The sequence below is a fragment of the Haemorhous mexicanus genome, chromosome 28 (genome assembly GCF_027477595.1).
Source record: "Haemorhous mexicanus isolate bHaeMex1 chromosome 28, bHaeMex1.pri, whole genome shotgun sequence".
Lineage (NCBI taxonomy): Eukaryota > Metazoa > Chordata > Aves > Passeriformes > Fringillidae > Haemorhous > Haemorhous mexicanus.
In genome coordinates, this window is record NC_082368.1 from 85693 (window position 1) to 104127 (window position 18435).

Sequence of the window (18435 nt, forward strand, 5' to 3'; positions counted from 1 at the left end):
CAGCAGATAAGCACCAGTGTAAGGAGAGAGACAAACTGGCCTGGCTGAAACTAACTGCGACATCAATATTCATCAGAAATACTCTGTTCAACTTTTACCTACTCAACATATACAAGCATAGGAAAAAACCAAAGGAAGAATCCACTTGTTCCATTGTGGGTTATCTAATCTGCTGGAATAAAGAATTGTCCCTAACCCCTCACACATCTGCAACATTCAGAGATGCTATTTTTTCATTAACTTCTCTTTAAAGAGATGTATTAGTGAATTGATACATGATAGCATGAGAGCCCATTCAATTAATAAGATATATTTTAATTTTTAGAAACATTAAAAAGTATCTAGAAATGTATGTGAAGCTCTACCTTCAAGCAGCATTAAAAAGCTTCTGAAATCTATCAACGCATGGAATTCTGAGCAGTGTTTAGTGTTGGGGTTTAGTACAGTACATTCAGCAAAGGTCTCTGCAGAATAACGTAATTACCAAAGACTTTGCATTTGGCTTTGGGAATACCAACCTTTCCCACAATGTCTCCAGTCTTTTGTGACACTCAACAAACGTTGAACATTTTTAACAGGGGCCCAGCCAATGGCCAATACTAAAGCCCAGGCAACAGAGCCTCTGAATGCTGCTCTGCTAGTTGCAACAATTTTTTTTAGCTGCTCTGTCCTAAAATGGTTTAAAAACACGTGTTACTTCTTCACATCCAAACCTCACAGAAATGCTGCAAGTAAAGTGGAATTACATGCCAAAAAAGAGCACCAGCTGGGCATGTACACACATCTCTGGAAGCTTTTGCTAATGCCCGTTGCAAGTCATGTGCACACAAACAGAAGTTAAAAAGCCTTCCCAAAATAATTATGGTGGGCACATTGTTCAAGATACCCAAGGGGTCCAATCAAAATCAGAATAGCCCTGATAGTGCTGCACAAAGACACAACATACTCCCGACTCCATGGAGTTCATGAGCTACAATAGAATAAAGGGTAACTAACAGGTCAGTTCCAACTTTACTAAGGATCAGCATCCCTCTGTACTCAGGCAGCACGTTAGAAACATTCATCCTGTACAATTTAAGCTCAGATATTCATGACAGCTGCAGCTGGACTAGCTGCTGTCTCAGAGTCCAAGACATGGCTTCGCTCTCAGAACCCAGTTTCAGATTTAAAATGGAGAACAAGCCAAATCACTCACCAAGAGACAGAACCTTGTATTACTTGTCTGAAGCACGGCCACCAAGTTAACCGATGCCAACTGTGTCCCCAAGAACACTCACCGGCAAGGGGTTGGACAGGGAATGCTGTGGAGAGGATCTAGCGACAGGCGGCACGCTTCTACCGGGACTGGTTCCTGGGCCACTGCCCCCAGCAAACTGGGCACACAAACAGATTTGATCATCAGGATTTCCACAGAGATACTACATTTAACTAAATTAAACACAGAAGAAACACATTCACCTTAAAAAAGAAGCTGTATAGGCTTCAGGGAATAATTTACATAAACTGAAGATAAATTAAGAGGAAAAGCTAAACAGTTCACAGAGTTTCCAAAATAATGGAAGTACCTAAGACAAATACTTGTATTTTCACTGAGTACATTTTCCTTTGTAACACAAAAAGATATAAACCTGCATGCTTGGCCATAGATCAGTTATTTACTCTCTGGAATTAGGAAGCCCATTCCCTGAGAGGAGACATGCCTGATGTGCACCACAGGAGTGGCAGGTAATGTTCATCGCCCCTGCAGCACCCGTGCCAGTCACTGTTAAGAGGCAGGACAGGTAAGGAGATGGGGAACTGCTCCAGTTGGTCCAGAAACCCCTACAGTGTACTGCTCATAAAAAAATTTACCTGGGAAAGAAGTAAGCACTAATAAGCACTTTATTTCTGACTCCAAGTTACTCCATAAAAAAAAAAGAACAAACTTAAGAGAAAAGCTACAGCTCTGGATTGTGCAGACCTAGAAAAACTTCAGCAATCATGCAGCGCAAAAAGCATACTGATTTTACAATGTCCATCACTGTTCTGGGGAGGGGTTTGGCCTCTACGGCACCAGCCTCCCATGGGAAAGTTTTCTTAAGAGGGAACCCTGTAAACAACTTCCCACTCTAATCAGCAGGATTGTGAAGGTGGGCTCTTTTGCAACACTGGATCCTTATCAAAATTGCTTGCAAACCTAAAGATATCCTCAACTGAGATACAGGTTCCAATGGAAGTCAACCTCAAACCTACACTTAAATGAAAAAATTGCCCTAGCAACTGTTCAACTAACTGTTAATTTAAAAATAAATTTCTTCATATCCTCTGCCTAATCATATCTGAGCATATCAGGTTGACATCATCAATCCATGATCCCAATGACAGATCAGTAACTTGTCACATCACAAATTTCTATCCACAGATTTTGCAAAATGTGAATTAAGGCAGATTTGTCAATGAAAAGATTCTTACCTCAAAATAATCACTAATTTTATGTCCTCTAGGAGTGCCTTTCCCTAAAAAGGAAAGCAAAGGACTAAAATAAGAGTTGTACTTTAAAGAAGAGAAGTTACCTTGCCATCCTAAAAATCTCCTCCTACATTTTGACACTCCTTTTCCTGTTCAGTTCAACACATATCACAACAAAGCTCCTGCACAACAAAACCCCGCCCCAGGGTTATAACCCTTGTGCTGTTTTTGGGAAGCTCTACAGTTGACAATTTAATTAACTCTCAATTCCAAACATGTCAGACCCAATCAAAACAGCATTTGCATTTGCTGAAGTACTTAGAAAACACTAAAGGTCTTGACTGTTGCATAGGTTCTCCAAAACTTCCTTCAAGATATGGAGAGAGCAAAGGGTACTTTTACTCCTCTGCCTTCAGGTAAATTACAGCATATTAGACCTCTCACAAGCATTCCTGTAAGAGTTTGAGGGAAAATTAGCAGTGGCTTAACATCAGCTCATTAAAACCTAGTCCTTTTTTCTTACTATCATATTATCAAAGTAGTCCTGTCAACACAATTCTCATTACTTTCTTGTTGAAGAATGAAAGAACTCAAAATCCACCCCTCTGCCTATTTGTTAGAAAATGTGAACTTGGATTGAACACATCAGGTTTTCCACTCAGGACAGCACTGCCTGCTTGGGGACAGCTTGTTCCTGATTTGTCATGGTGAAAACTTGTTCCAACAACGCAGGCACATGTCTTGGAAAGCAATACAGACTGTATTCTGAAGTCTGGCTGCTGTATACGTAGCCACACAAGACCAAAACAGCATTTCAGAACAGGATACAAAACCTCTGGGCAGCCTGTCCCATAAAAATGCAAGAGTTCATGCAAATAAACCAAGTATTTTCCTGCCAATAAGGGTAACAGGGCTCCCAGAAGAGAATACACCATCATGGAGTAGTTTATAATAAACTGCCTGACACACCCTTGAGAAGAGGCATTAGTTTCCTAGGACACTGCCTGTGCACATTGTGCCCAAGTTACCAAGCAAGCAGCAATCCTATGGCAGGGTTGGAGCGTGGATTACCTTGACTGGTCTCGTAGGCTTCTGCTTTCCTCTTCCTATTTCGCTGGTCATTCTGCTTTTTCTCGGGAGTCTGTTAAACAATACTTCAAAATTAACGTTACTGCAGTTATTCCAAGATTTAAAAAAAATGTCCAAACACAATGATCTGTTCCATATCCCCAGTGGCCATTTCATTTCTCTGGTTAATTTCTTTCTATTGCTGGTACTTAAAGAAACAACTGCTCTCAAAGAGTTGCTTCCTTCTCATAGATGTGCTGCAGGAGAGAGAGAGAGCAATTTAATTTTTTCTGTTTTAGCTGCTGCAAGCCAGTGACCTTACAGGGTTAGCAGAGCAAGCCCAACATTTATAAAAATGTATGTAAACCCCTTCAAGGTGATCACAGTACTGGTACAAGGAGAATAATGATGAGAGGTTCAAGTACTGACATCCAAATCGGCAGTCCAATCACAGTCTCTTAAGCCAATTCACTTTGCCTGCAGGTAATGCTTCTTCTCAAAGCCCACTGCAGACAGCTGCAAGAACTATTCCAGGACAGCAGGCAAGACAAAGCTGTTACAGATGCAGCAATTCACCTAGACTTCTGTTTGCTCCTCACCAGCTTTCATTAAAGTCATGGGTCAGTTGCACGTGCCATTTCTGTGAGCACCCAGAGACCTGATGGGCAGCTGATCAGTGGATTTATGCACAATCAATTTATTTATGCACAGGCACAACATAGAGCACAGCTGACAGGCCTGAGGGGTCCAGAAGTGTCACGCCTATATGTCTGTATGAGGCTAGCAAGCCTAAACAAGAGAATGGAGGAGACCCTGGTGCTTTCCCCATCACCAGGGTCACATCTGTGGCCAAACCTGCTGAAGACATTGGGAAGCACTGCTGGAAGCAGCTCACTGAAGTTGCTGGAAAGAGATGTCATTCTCATTACCATTGTCATTTTAAAATTGCCCCAAATAATTCCCAAGCTGCATGTTCTCCAATCACTGCAGCCACCACTGAACTAGGGGCAGGGAGAAAAACACTGTGCAAAACACAGTGCTGGGGGAGGGAAAGCCATGGCCAGAGAGTCTGTGATAAACCTAAGTTTCATGCTCTTTGGAAACCCAAATCTCAAGTACCTTCTTTAAAGATCCCTACCAAAAGACTTACTCATATTGAGCACAGAAATCAATCTCCTTCCTTTAGTAGGATAAAAAGGATAAAGTTGAATCTAAACCTGGACGTGTGTTCCCAGCAGGTGCTGGACATCTACAGCCCCACGGTAGCAACTGGGCACTCACAAGCGTTGTTCTGGTAAGAGGATGGAGGGGATGTTAAGACAAAGGTGGTTATTGTGTCTACGAGGTACTTTTTCAGAATGAGGGGACTGAAAACTCCAAAACTACCAAGAGACTTGCTGCTCCAGCCCCTCTATGTGTAAAAGTCAGAGACATTGCCTCCTCAGTGTGTAGTGAAGAGCAGCTCCTGAACAGCGTTGGCGTGACTATAACACCACAGGCTCCATTACAGCCTCCATGGAGCTGTGAGCATATTAATGAGAATCAGTTTAAGTTGTTTTTCCATTCAAGTACTTACATAATAAAAATGACACACAACATTATCTGTTACAGACTGAAAAAGCAAGGAATGGGAGATTTGAATGTGTCAGCTTGGTCAATTTATACCTCTCCAAAGAAGTACATTAAAAAGAAAAACAATTAAAAGAATGAATACTGAGATTTTCACTATTAGCTACACTTACTTTATGGAGTTTAAGATACTGCATTCCCAAAAGCCCCTCATACTAGTACTGCCACATAATAAGAGGGAAATATGACTCAAAACTTACCTGGTAACTATGGGGGAAGCTCATAAGAAATGCATAAGAAAATGCACATAAATTTGAGGTTTTGGTTTACTAACACAGAATTTTAGAATAAAATTAGATTTAGATTTTAGTATAAAAATCCAAATAAAATTCACTTTGCTGTTTTGATGAGCATTTTGAAATAGTTAATCTTAAAGAAGTGAGACTTACCATGGACAAAGCATCAATTTTCACCTCCCCACACTTCCACAGAGTAATGCACAAAATGCCCTGTCTTGTACGGGCTTAGGCAAACTCACATTTTTTGATAGATATGGCAAACTTTTCCATTAATGCTCTCTGGCTTTTTATGTGTATCCAAAAATGTATCCCAATGAGCTGAAAACAGTTTCCCAAGCTGAGCTTTTATGAATGCTGTGTTTGGGATTAGGTAAAACCTTCCTAGAATGGTGGGAAGCGTTGAGGACGAGCTTCACAGAGAAGCTGAAAGCCTGCAGGGTCAAGCTAAATACTTCCCTGGTCCCTTTCACTCTCCAAACTAAAACAACTGTCACTGACTCTCACAATTTCTACCATGCTTTGAGATGGATCATGTTCACCTTAAACCCAACTACCCTGAGCAGTTGTGCCTGCTTACCTCCAATTCTTTATCACTCAGAGAGCCCACGCTGCACAAGCTCTGGTTGGAAGACTCACTAGTTAACGGACCCTAGTGAAAAGCAAGCAAAGACTGTTAGAAACAACTTCCCTACAAGGCAGACCCATCCTAAAAAACACTCAGTCTCTGGGCTAACTACAGCTACAGCAGCACCATGGGTCAAACTCCTAGACAGGGGGGATGGGGCATTAAGAGGCTTCAGAAGCCATTTGCAACAGGACAGCTGGATTATTCAACAATTTTTTCTCAGGATAATGATCCAGCCTTTGGAGTATTTCTGAATCAGTTCATTTCCTAACTGGTCTATTTACCCACATCCACAAAATAGCCAAGGTGGTATTTATAAAAGCCTAAGGCTTGAGGAAGAAAACCTAATTTGTTGAGTAGCAGGAGTTCCAAGCTCAGCTCTCCAGGCAAGCATCTGCTTGACCTTGACCTAAGCATTTAGATGCATCCTCATCTGGCAAGCCAGCTATTACTGTTATCAGATGCTGGCCATACCATTGATTTAAATGTGTCATTTTCTGCTTTTTTCAACACTAGGAAAGTGAAAAAGTGAAACTTGTGTTAAGAGCAGTACAACTGGTACCCATAATACAACCTCTCCCACTTGGCTATTTTATGGACCCACGTGTGACCTGCCCGCAGAGCAGCTGCTCCCACCAGGCCAAAGCAGAAACTCAAGAGACCAGAAAAGATTTACCAAAACTGTAACCAGGTACCTCAAGAGTCTGTTGCATCTTTGCAGGCTCTGCTGGATACACATCTGCATTTTTACATATCCAAGTAGTTTGAAAATTATTTAAGATCTCTAATAAAACTCGTTTTAAAAGGAAAAAGTGAATCGTGCCAAGTCACCGTGTTTTATCCTGACACAAAAGTATCCTCCTACAGATCTAACTTAAGAAATTAAAACAAATTTGACAAAGATGTAAAAACAAGATTCACAATTAATGATGGAATGCATTAACAGGAAGAATGACATGATAAAGCCAGTTCTCCATTAATAACTTGCAAGCATCTTTTCCCAAGATGCATTTTATTTTAGCATTTTTAACTTTGCAGTAACCACTTCCCACCAATGAATCTTTCCTCAAAGCAAAGCTACTTCTCATACACTTGAGCAGAGGACTCAAGTGGTGGAGTGGGGGAGAAGCCTTAACACCACAGAGAAACCCCGCATTAGATAATTTTTGAATAGATCAGTTCTCTCTCCCCTGCTTAAGGGACAACCACCACTATCAAATTGTGACATAACCTAGCTATTACTAACCCAAATTCCCAAGCAGGCATGTGCCGAAAGTAGAAGTTTACTTTCTGTGTTCACTGCGAGTGTTAAATATCAAATTCAGTTCTCCTAAAACAACATGCTAGTTGCTTAAAAAACCAAAAAAAAAGAAAACCCAACACCTGAATAGCTCAAGAAGCTGAACATTTAGGATTCCCTTAAGGAAAAATTGCAGGTTTACATTCTTTAAGCCATACTATTATCCCTTCGAGGGATCAGACAAATAGCTCAGGACCAGAAAAAAAATGTTTCACTTAATCTCTTCAGCAACAGTTTCTTTTAAGCAAAGCAACAAGCTCCTTACCACCCAACGTGATGGTTCACAAATGTTATAGGTACAACTCTTAGTTATTCCAGGAATTTACTCCTGGGCCAACAGGACTTAACAGAAGTGCCAACACTAACCTTAGCTACATCCACATGAAAGTCTCACTGCTAAAAAAATTGTGAAATCTTATGGCAAATGGCAACAGAAAGTAAATCCTTTCACCGATGAAAAAAAACTTGTTTATAAACTGCACAAATGCTGCCCTCCAAAATCTGTCTGTTCTCTCAGGAACTCCAACCCCAACAGCACATCCGAGACACCAATCAACCTTCTGTGCCAGGTGAGAACTTTGTGAGATACAGGAGCATCTCTCCAAATGAGTGTTTGCTGGGCTCACGCTGGGGTTCTGACATGCTAAAGATGAAAGTGAAAGTTGTTTCCACATTTGCTTAAATCTCGCTGCCTCCATTTTGCAGGTAGATAGCAAATGACAGGAGTAGCTGTTTCAAAACCACCACATTTGAACTTTCCATGAAGATTATGACTGAAGGGGAATGTCAGTGGCATATACAGGACAATTCTTCTGCAAGGCCCCTGTATTCTGGGATCACCTGAAAAATAAACTGATGGGGACACTTACAGCTAGAAATTATACTAATACTTTTTGCAGAAATACAAGTTTATCTTGTCCAGTACAAGAAATCCACTCAGTTTGTACCTGAATGTAAAGTTCTGAGATGCAAGCAGCTGGAAAAATGCCTAATACAAAATGTACAACGTTTTTCTTACTTCCAGTACTACAAGTACATGCACTGACTACCCTGCATGGGAAATTTTTAACTCTACCAGCTGGAATCAAAAACATGTCTCACATCAAGAAAAGAGGAGTTTGATGCTGGTCAGATTCTTGACCAGAAACCACCCCCCCTGCCTTTTTTATTTTTCTTTCTTTCTTTTAAATCTTCCTCTAGAACCTACACTGATGATGTGGTAAAATTCTACTCAGTGCAGTAGTAGAAAGGGTGAAAAGGAACCAACTTCTTCATCATGGAACTGGAACAGAACAGCTTGTCACTGTCTACAGGTATCCAGCAATTTCACTGTCACATGTATTGATTTATGAACAAATGCAAAATTAATTCTTTGTAGACATGTTTTGACCCATGCAATGGAGCAAATGCATCACTTTCCCTTTCCCCTGCTTACATTTAACAGGACCTTCCATTGACACTTTTCTTACTCTAAAGGATAAGACCTTTATAGACAAGAGCTGAACTTGGCAAAAAGTCTTGTTTTGAGGTATTTTGGCAGTGGAAAGCCAAACTGTTCACTAGAATCTGCTGTACTCAAAGAAACAAAGATGCAATATCTAGGATGTTTCAGGAACATGACCTCGTGCTCAGCTGCACCTCTTCTCATGTAGTACGTCAAGAGAAAGGAAAAGCAAGTTTTTCTGATTATCCAGATAACATGGGGTTATGTGTGAAATTAGGTATCAGCTGCTTATAGCAACAAGTTTAGGCATGGATGTGAGAAACCATATATTCAACTATGTCCCTTCAGCTAACAGTCAGTTACTGTGTCTATAAAAAATGCTTCGAATTTATATTTTATCATTCCTGACTGTTTAACTCAGCAACTGACTTGGGATAAATGTTCAGTACTTAATTTAGTATAGCATTTTTAAGTGGACATGTCACAAAAGGAATTAAAGGAATGAACGTGAATTTTGGAAAAAAAACCTGAAGTAAGCAAAGAACATTAACATGAGTATATTGCCAGGGAAGTAGCAAGGTGCATATTAGTGCATAATATACATGCAATAGTTTATACAGATATGGCTTATTGATTTGATTCCAGAAGTTATCTGATTTTTCTAGCACAGACCACTTTGGGATAATACTGCACCTCTCTGCTCTCACTTCCAGCCCACTCATCCACTGTGCCCAGTCAGGGCAATTGGTGATGGGGCTCAGAAAAAATTCAAAATACGTGGGTCATCTGAAACAAGCTAACAGTTCCTATAGTGTTTACCCAAATGACAAGCACAAGAACAGCACACACTTCCTCCTCCACAAGGAATTTCTCTCCAAGACAAGCTGGAATGCTTTTTTCCCTGGTGATTCACCTATCAACTGCTGCTTCAAAGTCTGTGACCTACCTATGCACAATAAAGCCTCCATGTTGAGAACTGGATGCAACAGCAGCAGGCACTTTGAAGATTCCTACTCAAGAGGCAAGAATCTAAAATCTGGCCACTCACAGGAGCTGGTTAGTCATTACTCCCTTTGCCAGAGCCCCTGGAAAGCCCACAGTGAGGCTTCAATGGCTGAGACTTCTAAAGAAACAACTTATCCTGCTAACAGCTCCCACCAGATCATCTAGAACAACACCAAGCTGACTCAGCCCCCCCTTACCATCTCTGCCTCCCATGACTTGTACATTTCCGCAGCCTCCCCAAGTTCCCAGAAATGATCCATCACTCCACAACTCAAGCTGGGCAGTCTCCATTTTGTGCTCTCCATTCCTCATACTGAAAGGGAGCTCTAGGAATTCCAGCTGCCTAGCCAGAGTCTCCAATACAGGCTTACAGCAACATGCACTGCAAAATTCTCTTGCTGTCTAAATGAAGGAGACATGGAGATAGACATGCTTCATTACCTCAAGCCAGGATAACCCAAATGCCTCAGAATTCTGTAGCGGATCAATGGATTTCAAATGCAAAGAGTCAATCCTTTGTTCCACTAAAGGTTAGTGCTGACTCCACACAGGTTTACTCCAAAGTGAAATGGTCAAATGGTTCTACAGCTACTCTGGTGTAGTGCTACTATGTCAGGTTTAATTAACATATTCTTATCTTATTTCAAGCATCACATAAGTATGAGAATTACAACCTACTTCTTAACTGGACTTTTAGAAAAGCTCAGTATTACTGCTGATAATGAAATCCCCAAATCATTGAGGTCTTTTTGCCACAAGAAGCTAATCTACTCTAGGATGTTGACAGGTAACCCTCCCTCTATCAGATGGGCAAGCAGATTTGCAGAAGAATTTGCCTGGCTTCCATTATGCTTTGAGAGTTCTCTATGATTGGAAATATCGTATTTTTACTTTACTGATGGCAAACTGGACAGAAGAGTCACACGACTCATCCTAACCCTCATCTCAGGAGCAGAAATAGGACTGAGATCTGACAACTATTTCTGGGCTCTAGCAGCCAGACAACACATTTGAAGTAACATTGCACACAGACGCATCCAAACAATTTTCAAGTAACTGGTATAAAGTCCTGGCACATTCTGCAGGAGCTGCAAAATTCAGTTCTAAGTTTTACAACTCTTATTAACTGGTTCTTCTCATGGCCTATGACACCTGTTGGGGACCACCACTGGGCAGCACCACTTCCCTCCAAGGAAGACATGATTATCCTCAAACACGAATTCTCCACATGGTAACCTTGCTGCTAAAACTACTGCTGAGTACATCACAGAACTGGAGTTGCTGAAGTGATCAAGACTTCAAAAGTTACAGAGAATATGTAAAAACCAAACTAATACAAGCAAATACTGTTCTTTATGAACATTTTTTTGGCAGCATACATCCTGCATCATTACCTCAAAGCAGGAGGAAAGAGAGCACTAGCTACCAAGACCAAGACTTTTTAAATTCTGGCAGTCAGATAGATCTACAAGATTCCTACAACCCAGCTGTGCTCCCTAGAACTACTTCAGCCACTTTAGTTTAACTATAAAAGTGGCACACAGAGCTTGGTTCAGAGCTCTTTTGAAAACCAAACCTGTAGAAGATACATGTGCTGCTGTGAGGATCCACCCTGGTTAAGCCTGAGACAGGCTGTGTGCAAATACAGGTTCACCCATAACAATTACTGATTCAAATTCTTATCCCGGAAAAGTCTGTGGAAATGACACAAATTCCTCCAAGTTAACCCACCTGATATCTTAAAGGCAGCACCCAAATAGGAGGAAGGGAGGCAGAAGATGAGAACAGACTAAATTAAACAATACTATCTAGAGAAACAACTCACATTTTGTCTCCTGGGCCTCCTGACCTAAGGAAGATGTCTAGTCAGCATAATGCCTCATGGAAATATACACTTAGGTTTTCCCAGTATGTAAATATAAACAGGAGCTAAATAAGCAGGAACAGTCAATGTCAGTGCCATGTGCTAATTCAGGGACTTGCTCTGGGAATTTAGGAAAGAATGGCACTTCACCGTATGGCAAGAATAGACATCTAAAGCACCACCAGCTTTATGAAGCTATCTAGTGACATAGGTGAAGCACAGGAGTATAACAGTTGCCTAGAAACATTCCTTGCTCATAAATTTGATTCAATTAATTAACTCCAAGCTTCTAGTGAGATACATTCTTCGGCTACTAAGTAAGAAACTTCATCACAGACTTGCAAGAGAATTTTGAGGCTTTTGGAGCTGCAAATGACCTTGGTCATTGGGAAGCGCCTTCAGATACCAAAGGAGGTGACAAGCACACAGCTGTTTCCAAAACAGTTTAGGATTTCTGTCCTCTACTGCTGTTACTGGAAAGCTCTTCCAGAATCCCATGACTCTGATGGCTAGAAGCTTTTTTCTAGTTTCCAGCCTGAAAACTTGTTCTAGATCAGCTTGCTCTCATTCATACCTCCAAACACTTACAGCTGCTCTTTAACAACACAAAGGAACTGTGGGCTTAAAGCTGAAGTTGTATTAAGGTATAAACAAATGCTTTCATTTTATACAGGTCCAAAATATACTCTGTGCTGCTTAACAGTAAAGAAAGAATCCATGCACAGCAAGATACACCCAGTAGGAGAAAGGCAGGAAGCTCAGTACAACTGCCTGCTGCCTTCATCCAATCACATCTGAGATGACACTTCTTCCTTTTATGCAATAAACAGCACCAGTTACCTTCCATCCCAGGAGGATGGGCCAGACCCTGTCCCACTAGATGGCACTCACTTACTCCACGGCTCTTTCATTAAACATTTCAATGGAGCCAGCTAAAAATCTTAGCTGAATCACACAAAATCGTATCATAGCTTTCCCAATATATTCCCTTAAAGACAGTGACCTACCAATGCCAGTGCGGAGCATGACGGACGGAGGCTTGGGGGGGTAGGGAGGGAATTTGAAGCACCAACCTGGGAGGGAATGTAGTAGCTGAAATTAATATTGCAACTAAGATTTGCTGCAACATAGTAGAGTCATGCTAATTCATATCAATGGTTGGCTGATCTACTGCAAATTAGCAAGAATGCAAGTAAATAAATATACTGTTTGCAGTAAGCGTAATGCACCTTAACAGTTTAATGGGTAGTACAATGTAAAACCATGTAACAACAGGTAAAAATAAAACTCAGTAACAGAACAGCTTTGCTCAAAGTGAGGCCTCCAACAACTGAGGCTTTTTTCCCTGGATTGCTTTAAAAATGAGTTTTCAATATTCACCCCTACAGAAAAGGGCATGTACTTTCTGCTCCAAACATATTGGAAGCATAATTAAGATTTGCTTTCCTGTATCTCTCAAAGGTTATTCCTTTAAAAGGAAGAGTTCCTAACATTCTTTGTGAAAGCTAAGTACATTGGCACTGCTTTAAAGCTATACAAGTGTCTATGCTTTTAGCTGTTCTAGTAAGATGTTTGGGTTTATCTGCACTGGTACAGCTAAAGTGACAAAATGGGGGAAAAGAGGCAAGAAACAGGTGATAAAGTACATGAAAAGTTGTGACATTGAATGAAACAAGACCACAGTACAGTAAATGCCATCAATTTTCATGCAATAAAAAGAACTTAACATATTAAAAGTCTTAATAGTAGGGGAAAAGATAAAAGAGCCCCACACTCCTACTTCAGCAACTGAAATTGTTACCTCTTAACTTCTAGTGTTAATCTTTCTTACAGGTGAGAATCTGGCTTCCTTTTGCTCTCTTCCCAGACTCAACGTTGTCTGAGAGGCAGAGCAGAAAGAAAAGTGAGAATTCAAACAAAACTCTTTTCAAGTTTTGAATCACTTTGTGTTTTTCTGAGAAACACGGCATCTACAAGGTTTTATCTCAAAATAATTTTAAGTGGCTTTGGAAAATCATCTAACAATGTGTTACTTTACCTTCATGTTCAAAATTCAGTATCTCCCTCAAAAATTAACTCATTATCCCTGACCTACTTTAAAATTAGTTCTGTCACCATTTCATTGCTCAGAAAGTCTGACATGAACACTACCAGCACCTTGAGAACTCACAGCTTAATGCCAGGACACCAAGCAATGACACAAGGTTGTTACTCAGGTGCCTTGCTTTAGATAGTGCCTGACCAAGTGGAAGCTGTACATGAGGATAAAGATGGGATTTTATTGGCAGGTTGTGGATCAGACACAGGAGAGCTGCCATGCAAACACTTTTTTTGTGTGTTCCATCTGATGGGGTAGAAAATTTTAGCACCTGCACCCCAAAGAATAGGAATCAATGTTTCAGTCTGGTTATGTGCTGTATCCAACACACAACACTTGAAACTGTATCCCATCAGCAGCCAAATTCAGCTCTCAAAGGTATTCTCGGAGAAAGGAAGGGCCACATGAGATCCTCACTTCTACAAAGTTGTCATGGAGTTTTTTGGGCATATAAGCTGCCTTAAGACGGAACAATTCTTAAGAACTTAATTAGAGCCCAAAATCTTCTGTACAGCAAAACATCTGCTCAGAGATCCCATTTTCATTCCTCTCTAACATACTTCACATGTTAGAGTTCAAAACACAAGTAACACAGAATTTGTTTGCAAAGAAAAATTATCCATGTAGAAATCAAAAAACCCAATCAAAGCCCAAGGCAGGATGGCTAAGCAGTCATACCTGTCACCACAGGTACTCACACTCACCTTGGCAACCCCAACCCCGGTGAACCTGGCCTCCAGGAGCTCCTGCCTGCGTGGGTCCAGGCTATGCAATTCTTCCATCATTTCTACTGCTATGGAAGAATAATACTCAGATTATGAAATGCAAGGAAAGGAGAGAGACATTTAGTATTCCATGCCACTGACAAGACTTAAAAGTGCCCGTTCTGCAGCACAACCGCGTAGAGAGCATTTTCTTGCAAGAGAAATGCAAGATTACCATGTAGTAACAACATAGTTTTGCCACCACATTATAGTATTTAAACCATAACGCTGCTGGAGTTCCCTCTACACTGTTGTACCAGCCATTTCAAGATCTCTAAATCCAAGAAACAAATTATGTCGCGTTTTCCCACTGGATGCTTTATTAAAACGAAAACATGGGACCAGAGTGTTATGACTAAAAGCTTCAGAGCTTTTCATCTGTGCTGCATGACTAGAAGAAAAAAAAGCAACATTCTTTACCCTGTAATTTATTTTTGGCCAATCCTGGAAATACTCAAGCTCCATGAACTCCAGATTTCACTGATAACAGCTTTGCTTCTTCCAAGCACAGAATGGGATTATAAGAAGAAAATAATGCACAATTAAACCTTTTAATTTACGAGGTAAAGCATTAGATACTTCTAAAATAACAGCAGCTTTTACACCCTGGATGTACCTGGGGTACCTCTTGGCAACCCAACACTAAGGATGGCCTTATCTGATCGGTTAAAAATCTACCCTGCATAACTGTGTAAACACGTTAAAAATCAGAAAATACATAATTCAAATCCTGAACTGAAAAAAAAAATGGGACAAAATTCACTGTTCATTATAACTAAATCACATCTTCCCAACTGCACCAATCAAGTTCATTTCCAGAAATGTCTGTTCCAGTTTCAATTTCTGGACTAAGGCAGAAAAAAAAAGGCCAGAAAAAGAAGATAAAGATTTGCTGTGTAAAGAGCATATGCAATGAGGAAAGTTCTTGAAGGGCAGCAAGTGCCCTCTAGTACAGGCAGTGCACAATTGTTCCTTTTATGAACTGTCCATTTTGTCCCTGCTGCTTCCTCCAAACACTGCGGCTCCAAGTCACAGGGGCAAAGTGAATCCATCCGGGGGCATTCTCAACTGCTCTCCCAAATCAGTCCCAGGCTTCAAAAACTAATGGGATCCTAAACGTGGTTATTAAACAACCATATTTCTGCCACGGGCTCTAAAAGCCCAACAAAGCTCTCAGCCCAGTTTTCAAAACAGGAAATCTGAGCAGCAAGGAAAATGACAGACAAGCCGCAAACGCCAAGATGTTCAAGCGCTCCCAGGGCTCTCATCCATCATGGGGCGACCATCCGCAGGGAATCGCATCCCCACAGCGGGACACTGCTCTGGGGAAGGGGCTGACACAAGATGCCCCCGCCGGGGGCTGCTCCGGGACCCGTTGCACCCCTCCAGGCAGGGCTGGCATTCCCTCCTGTCCTCCTGGGAGGGGATTTCCAGCACCCCTCTCCTACCCACTCGGGACGCAGAGGCACCAGCCGCCAAGCGAGCAGCCTTGCCCCGCTGCCAGCTGCTGCACCGCCTCGGCTTCTTCCTCCTCCCCTCCAGCACCGCCTCAACCCTCATCCTGAGGCTTCGCAGGCCAGGCCCCTCCGCCGCCCCCGCGCTGCCCCCGCGCTGCCCCCAGCTCTCACCCCCGCCCGCCAGAACGGGCTGGGCCTCAGGGCCTGCGCTGCTCCTTGCCCGGCGAGGGCCCCAGGCCGCGCTGCCTCCGCCCTAGGTCTCAGGCCGCGGCCCTCTCACCGTGACCCGGGCCGGCCCGTGGTACCAGCCCCCGCCACCGCCTTCCCCGTGGCCGCCCCCACCCACTCTCGGGCCGGGCGGGGACGAGGCGAGAGGTGTCCCCACGCTGCCCCCGCCACCCCTGGGGGTCTCACCTGGCGCTGCCACTCCTGCCGCCGCCACCCGGCCCAGTGCTCCCCGGGCACCGCGCGGATCCCGCCGCCGCCGGGGGCAGGAGCAGCAGCAGCAGCAGCAGGAGGGAGGGAGGGAGGGAACCTGCTGCGGCGGCGGCGGCACAGGCGGGAAGAGGAGGCCGGGGGCGGCTCCGCGGCTTCCACCGCGGGCACTGGGGCTGAGAAGAGCGGAGGGGAAGGGTGGCGCGGGGTGGCTCCGGGCTGGGGGTAGGCCGCGGATCCCCGGCCTCGCGTGAAGGGCCTGGCCGGGCCGGAGTGCGCGCGGGCCGCCGGCGGCAGGACAAAGGCCTCGCGGGAAGACCCGGCGGCCAGGTGGGGCGGGCGGGGCGGGGCGGGGGGTGCACGGGGCCGACGGGCGCGGTGGGGCCGGGGCAGGTGCGGCCCCTCGTCCCTCCCGCCCCGCGGCGCTGGGCCCGGCCCGGCCGATGGGGGCACACGCGCTGGGGAAACCGCGCCGCGTCTCGCGAGACTTGCGCGGCGGGAAGGGGGGGGGTGTGTCAGAGGGGGCGTGGCTTGAATGGGGTGGGGTCTGAGGGGGCGGAGGGAGGGGCGGGGGCGGCAGGTGGAGGGGGGGTCAGTGGGGCCTGGGGGTCAGGGCAGGTCAGTCAGGGAGGCAGCAGGGGATCAGAGTTCTACGGGATCCAGGGTGGGGCTTGGCCGTCATTTGGACCTGCGGGTCAGGGCAGGCCAGAGGGGGCAGGGGGCATGGGGCATGGCAGGTGTCACACAGGTCTGGGGGAGCAGCAAGGGCTCAGGATGGACCATGGAGTTACAGGATTCAGGAGGGCTGAAGGGGCAGCAGGCTCAAGGGCAGTTCAGATCTAGCTTTGGGATGGGGACAGGCCTGGGGGGCACTGGGGAGTAAAACACGTGTGGGGAGGAAGCAGAGGTTCAGAGTCCCATGAGGTCAGGAGGACTGGCGTGGTAGGCACAAGGCAGGATCAGAAGGGCCTGGGGGTCAGGGCAGGTCTGGAGGGCACAGGATGTATGCAGGGTGGTCAGACAGGGCTGAGGGGCAGCAGAATGTCAAGGTGGACTATGGGGTTATGGAGGGATGAGGGTGCAGGCACAATGCGGGGGTTGGATCCAGCCTTGGGGTGAGGTCAGGGCTGAGGGTCAGCAAGGTGGGGGCAGGGGGTGATCACAGGTGGCGGGGCAGCAAGGGTCAGGGGGCAGAGGGTGCTGGGACATGACAGGCACAAGGAATGGGTCAGATCCAGCCAGGGCCTGGGGGCAGGGCAGGCCTAGGGACATGCCACCACCAGGGGAGCAGAGGTTGACCTACCCCCTGTCCCAGGATGCCCCAGAGAGGGGGTGCAGGGATGACATCCCACCCCCCAGTTCTTCACCTCCTCTCCAGTCACCATCTTACACACCCCTGAGCAATCTCACTCCCCAAACCACCCTTATCCCCCAGAGTAAAAGGTGCAAAAGCACCTCAGCACCCCCAACGCATCCCCACTCCATCCTTGCCCCCTGAAAACACCACCTGGAATGGGCCGGGTCCCTGGATCGGGGCTGATCCAACAGGTATATCTGTGAGACACAACCCGGCTGCCTCAGCAGCCCCCAAGACACACTCTCGCCTTTCCAAGGCCAAACTGCCACCACAATCGGGAAAACAGGCCCCAAAATTAATAAAGATAGGGCTTGTTCCAGCTGGAACGGAGCCAATTCCACTGCAGTTCATTCAGCTCATTGCAGGCAGCAGGGGTAGGACCCAAAGCACTACGGGTGTTGCACCCGCTCGCTCCAAGGCTGAATCAGCTTTCCTAAAAGCAAACAAGCAGGAGAGTTTTGGGAAAGGAAGTGGCCAGGCCTGTCCAAGGGGAGGCAGGCATGGATTAGCAATGGGAGTGGAGGTTCCTGAAGCTCGATAAAGGGTTTGCCAGGGCTGGGAACGCGGAGGGAGCTCTGTCCCCTCCCCTTCACTACATGACATCGAGCGATTTATGACCAAACCGGAGCCGACTAGTTTGGCAAGAGATGTGGAGAGGAGCCAGCAGAGCATCATGAAAAAGCTCCTCCTGCAAGGCGATGG

General features: G+C 44.7%; 1 protein-coding gene across 5 annotated transcripts in view; it reads right to left on the bottom strand.

Annotated features, from left to right (window-relative positions):
• The window catches only part of TLK2 (tousled like kinase 2), a 42662-nt gene extending 26266 nt beyond the window's left edge, over positions 1-16396 (bottom strand). For 2 of the 5 annotated variants that reach the window (XM_059868975.1, XM_059868973.1), the window contains exons 1-6: positions 14425-14505; positions 12630-12695; positions 5962-6033; positions 3520-3589; positions 2452-2495; positions 1278-1373 (exon numbers count right to left, since the gene is read on the bottom strand). In XM_059868975.1, the coding sequence (XP_059724958.1) occupies positions 1278-1373; positions 2452-2495; positions 3520-3589; positions 5962-6033; positions 12630-12695; positions 14425-14505 (429 nt within the window). Of the gene's footprint in view, positions 1-1277; positions 1374-2451; positions 2496-3519; positions 3590-5961; positions 6034-12629; positions 12696-14424; positions 14514-16355 lie in introns of those variants that run through there. The other 3 variants (XM_059868971.1, XM_059868974.1, XM_059868972.1) reach the window with 3 other exon arrangements.
• Positions 16397-18435: the final 2039 nt, after the last annotated feature.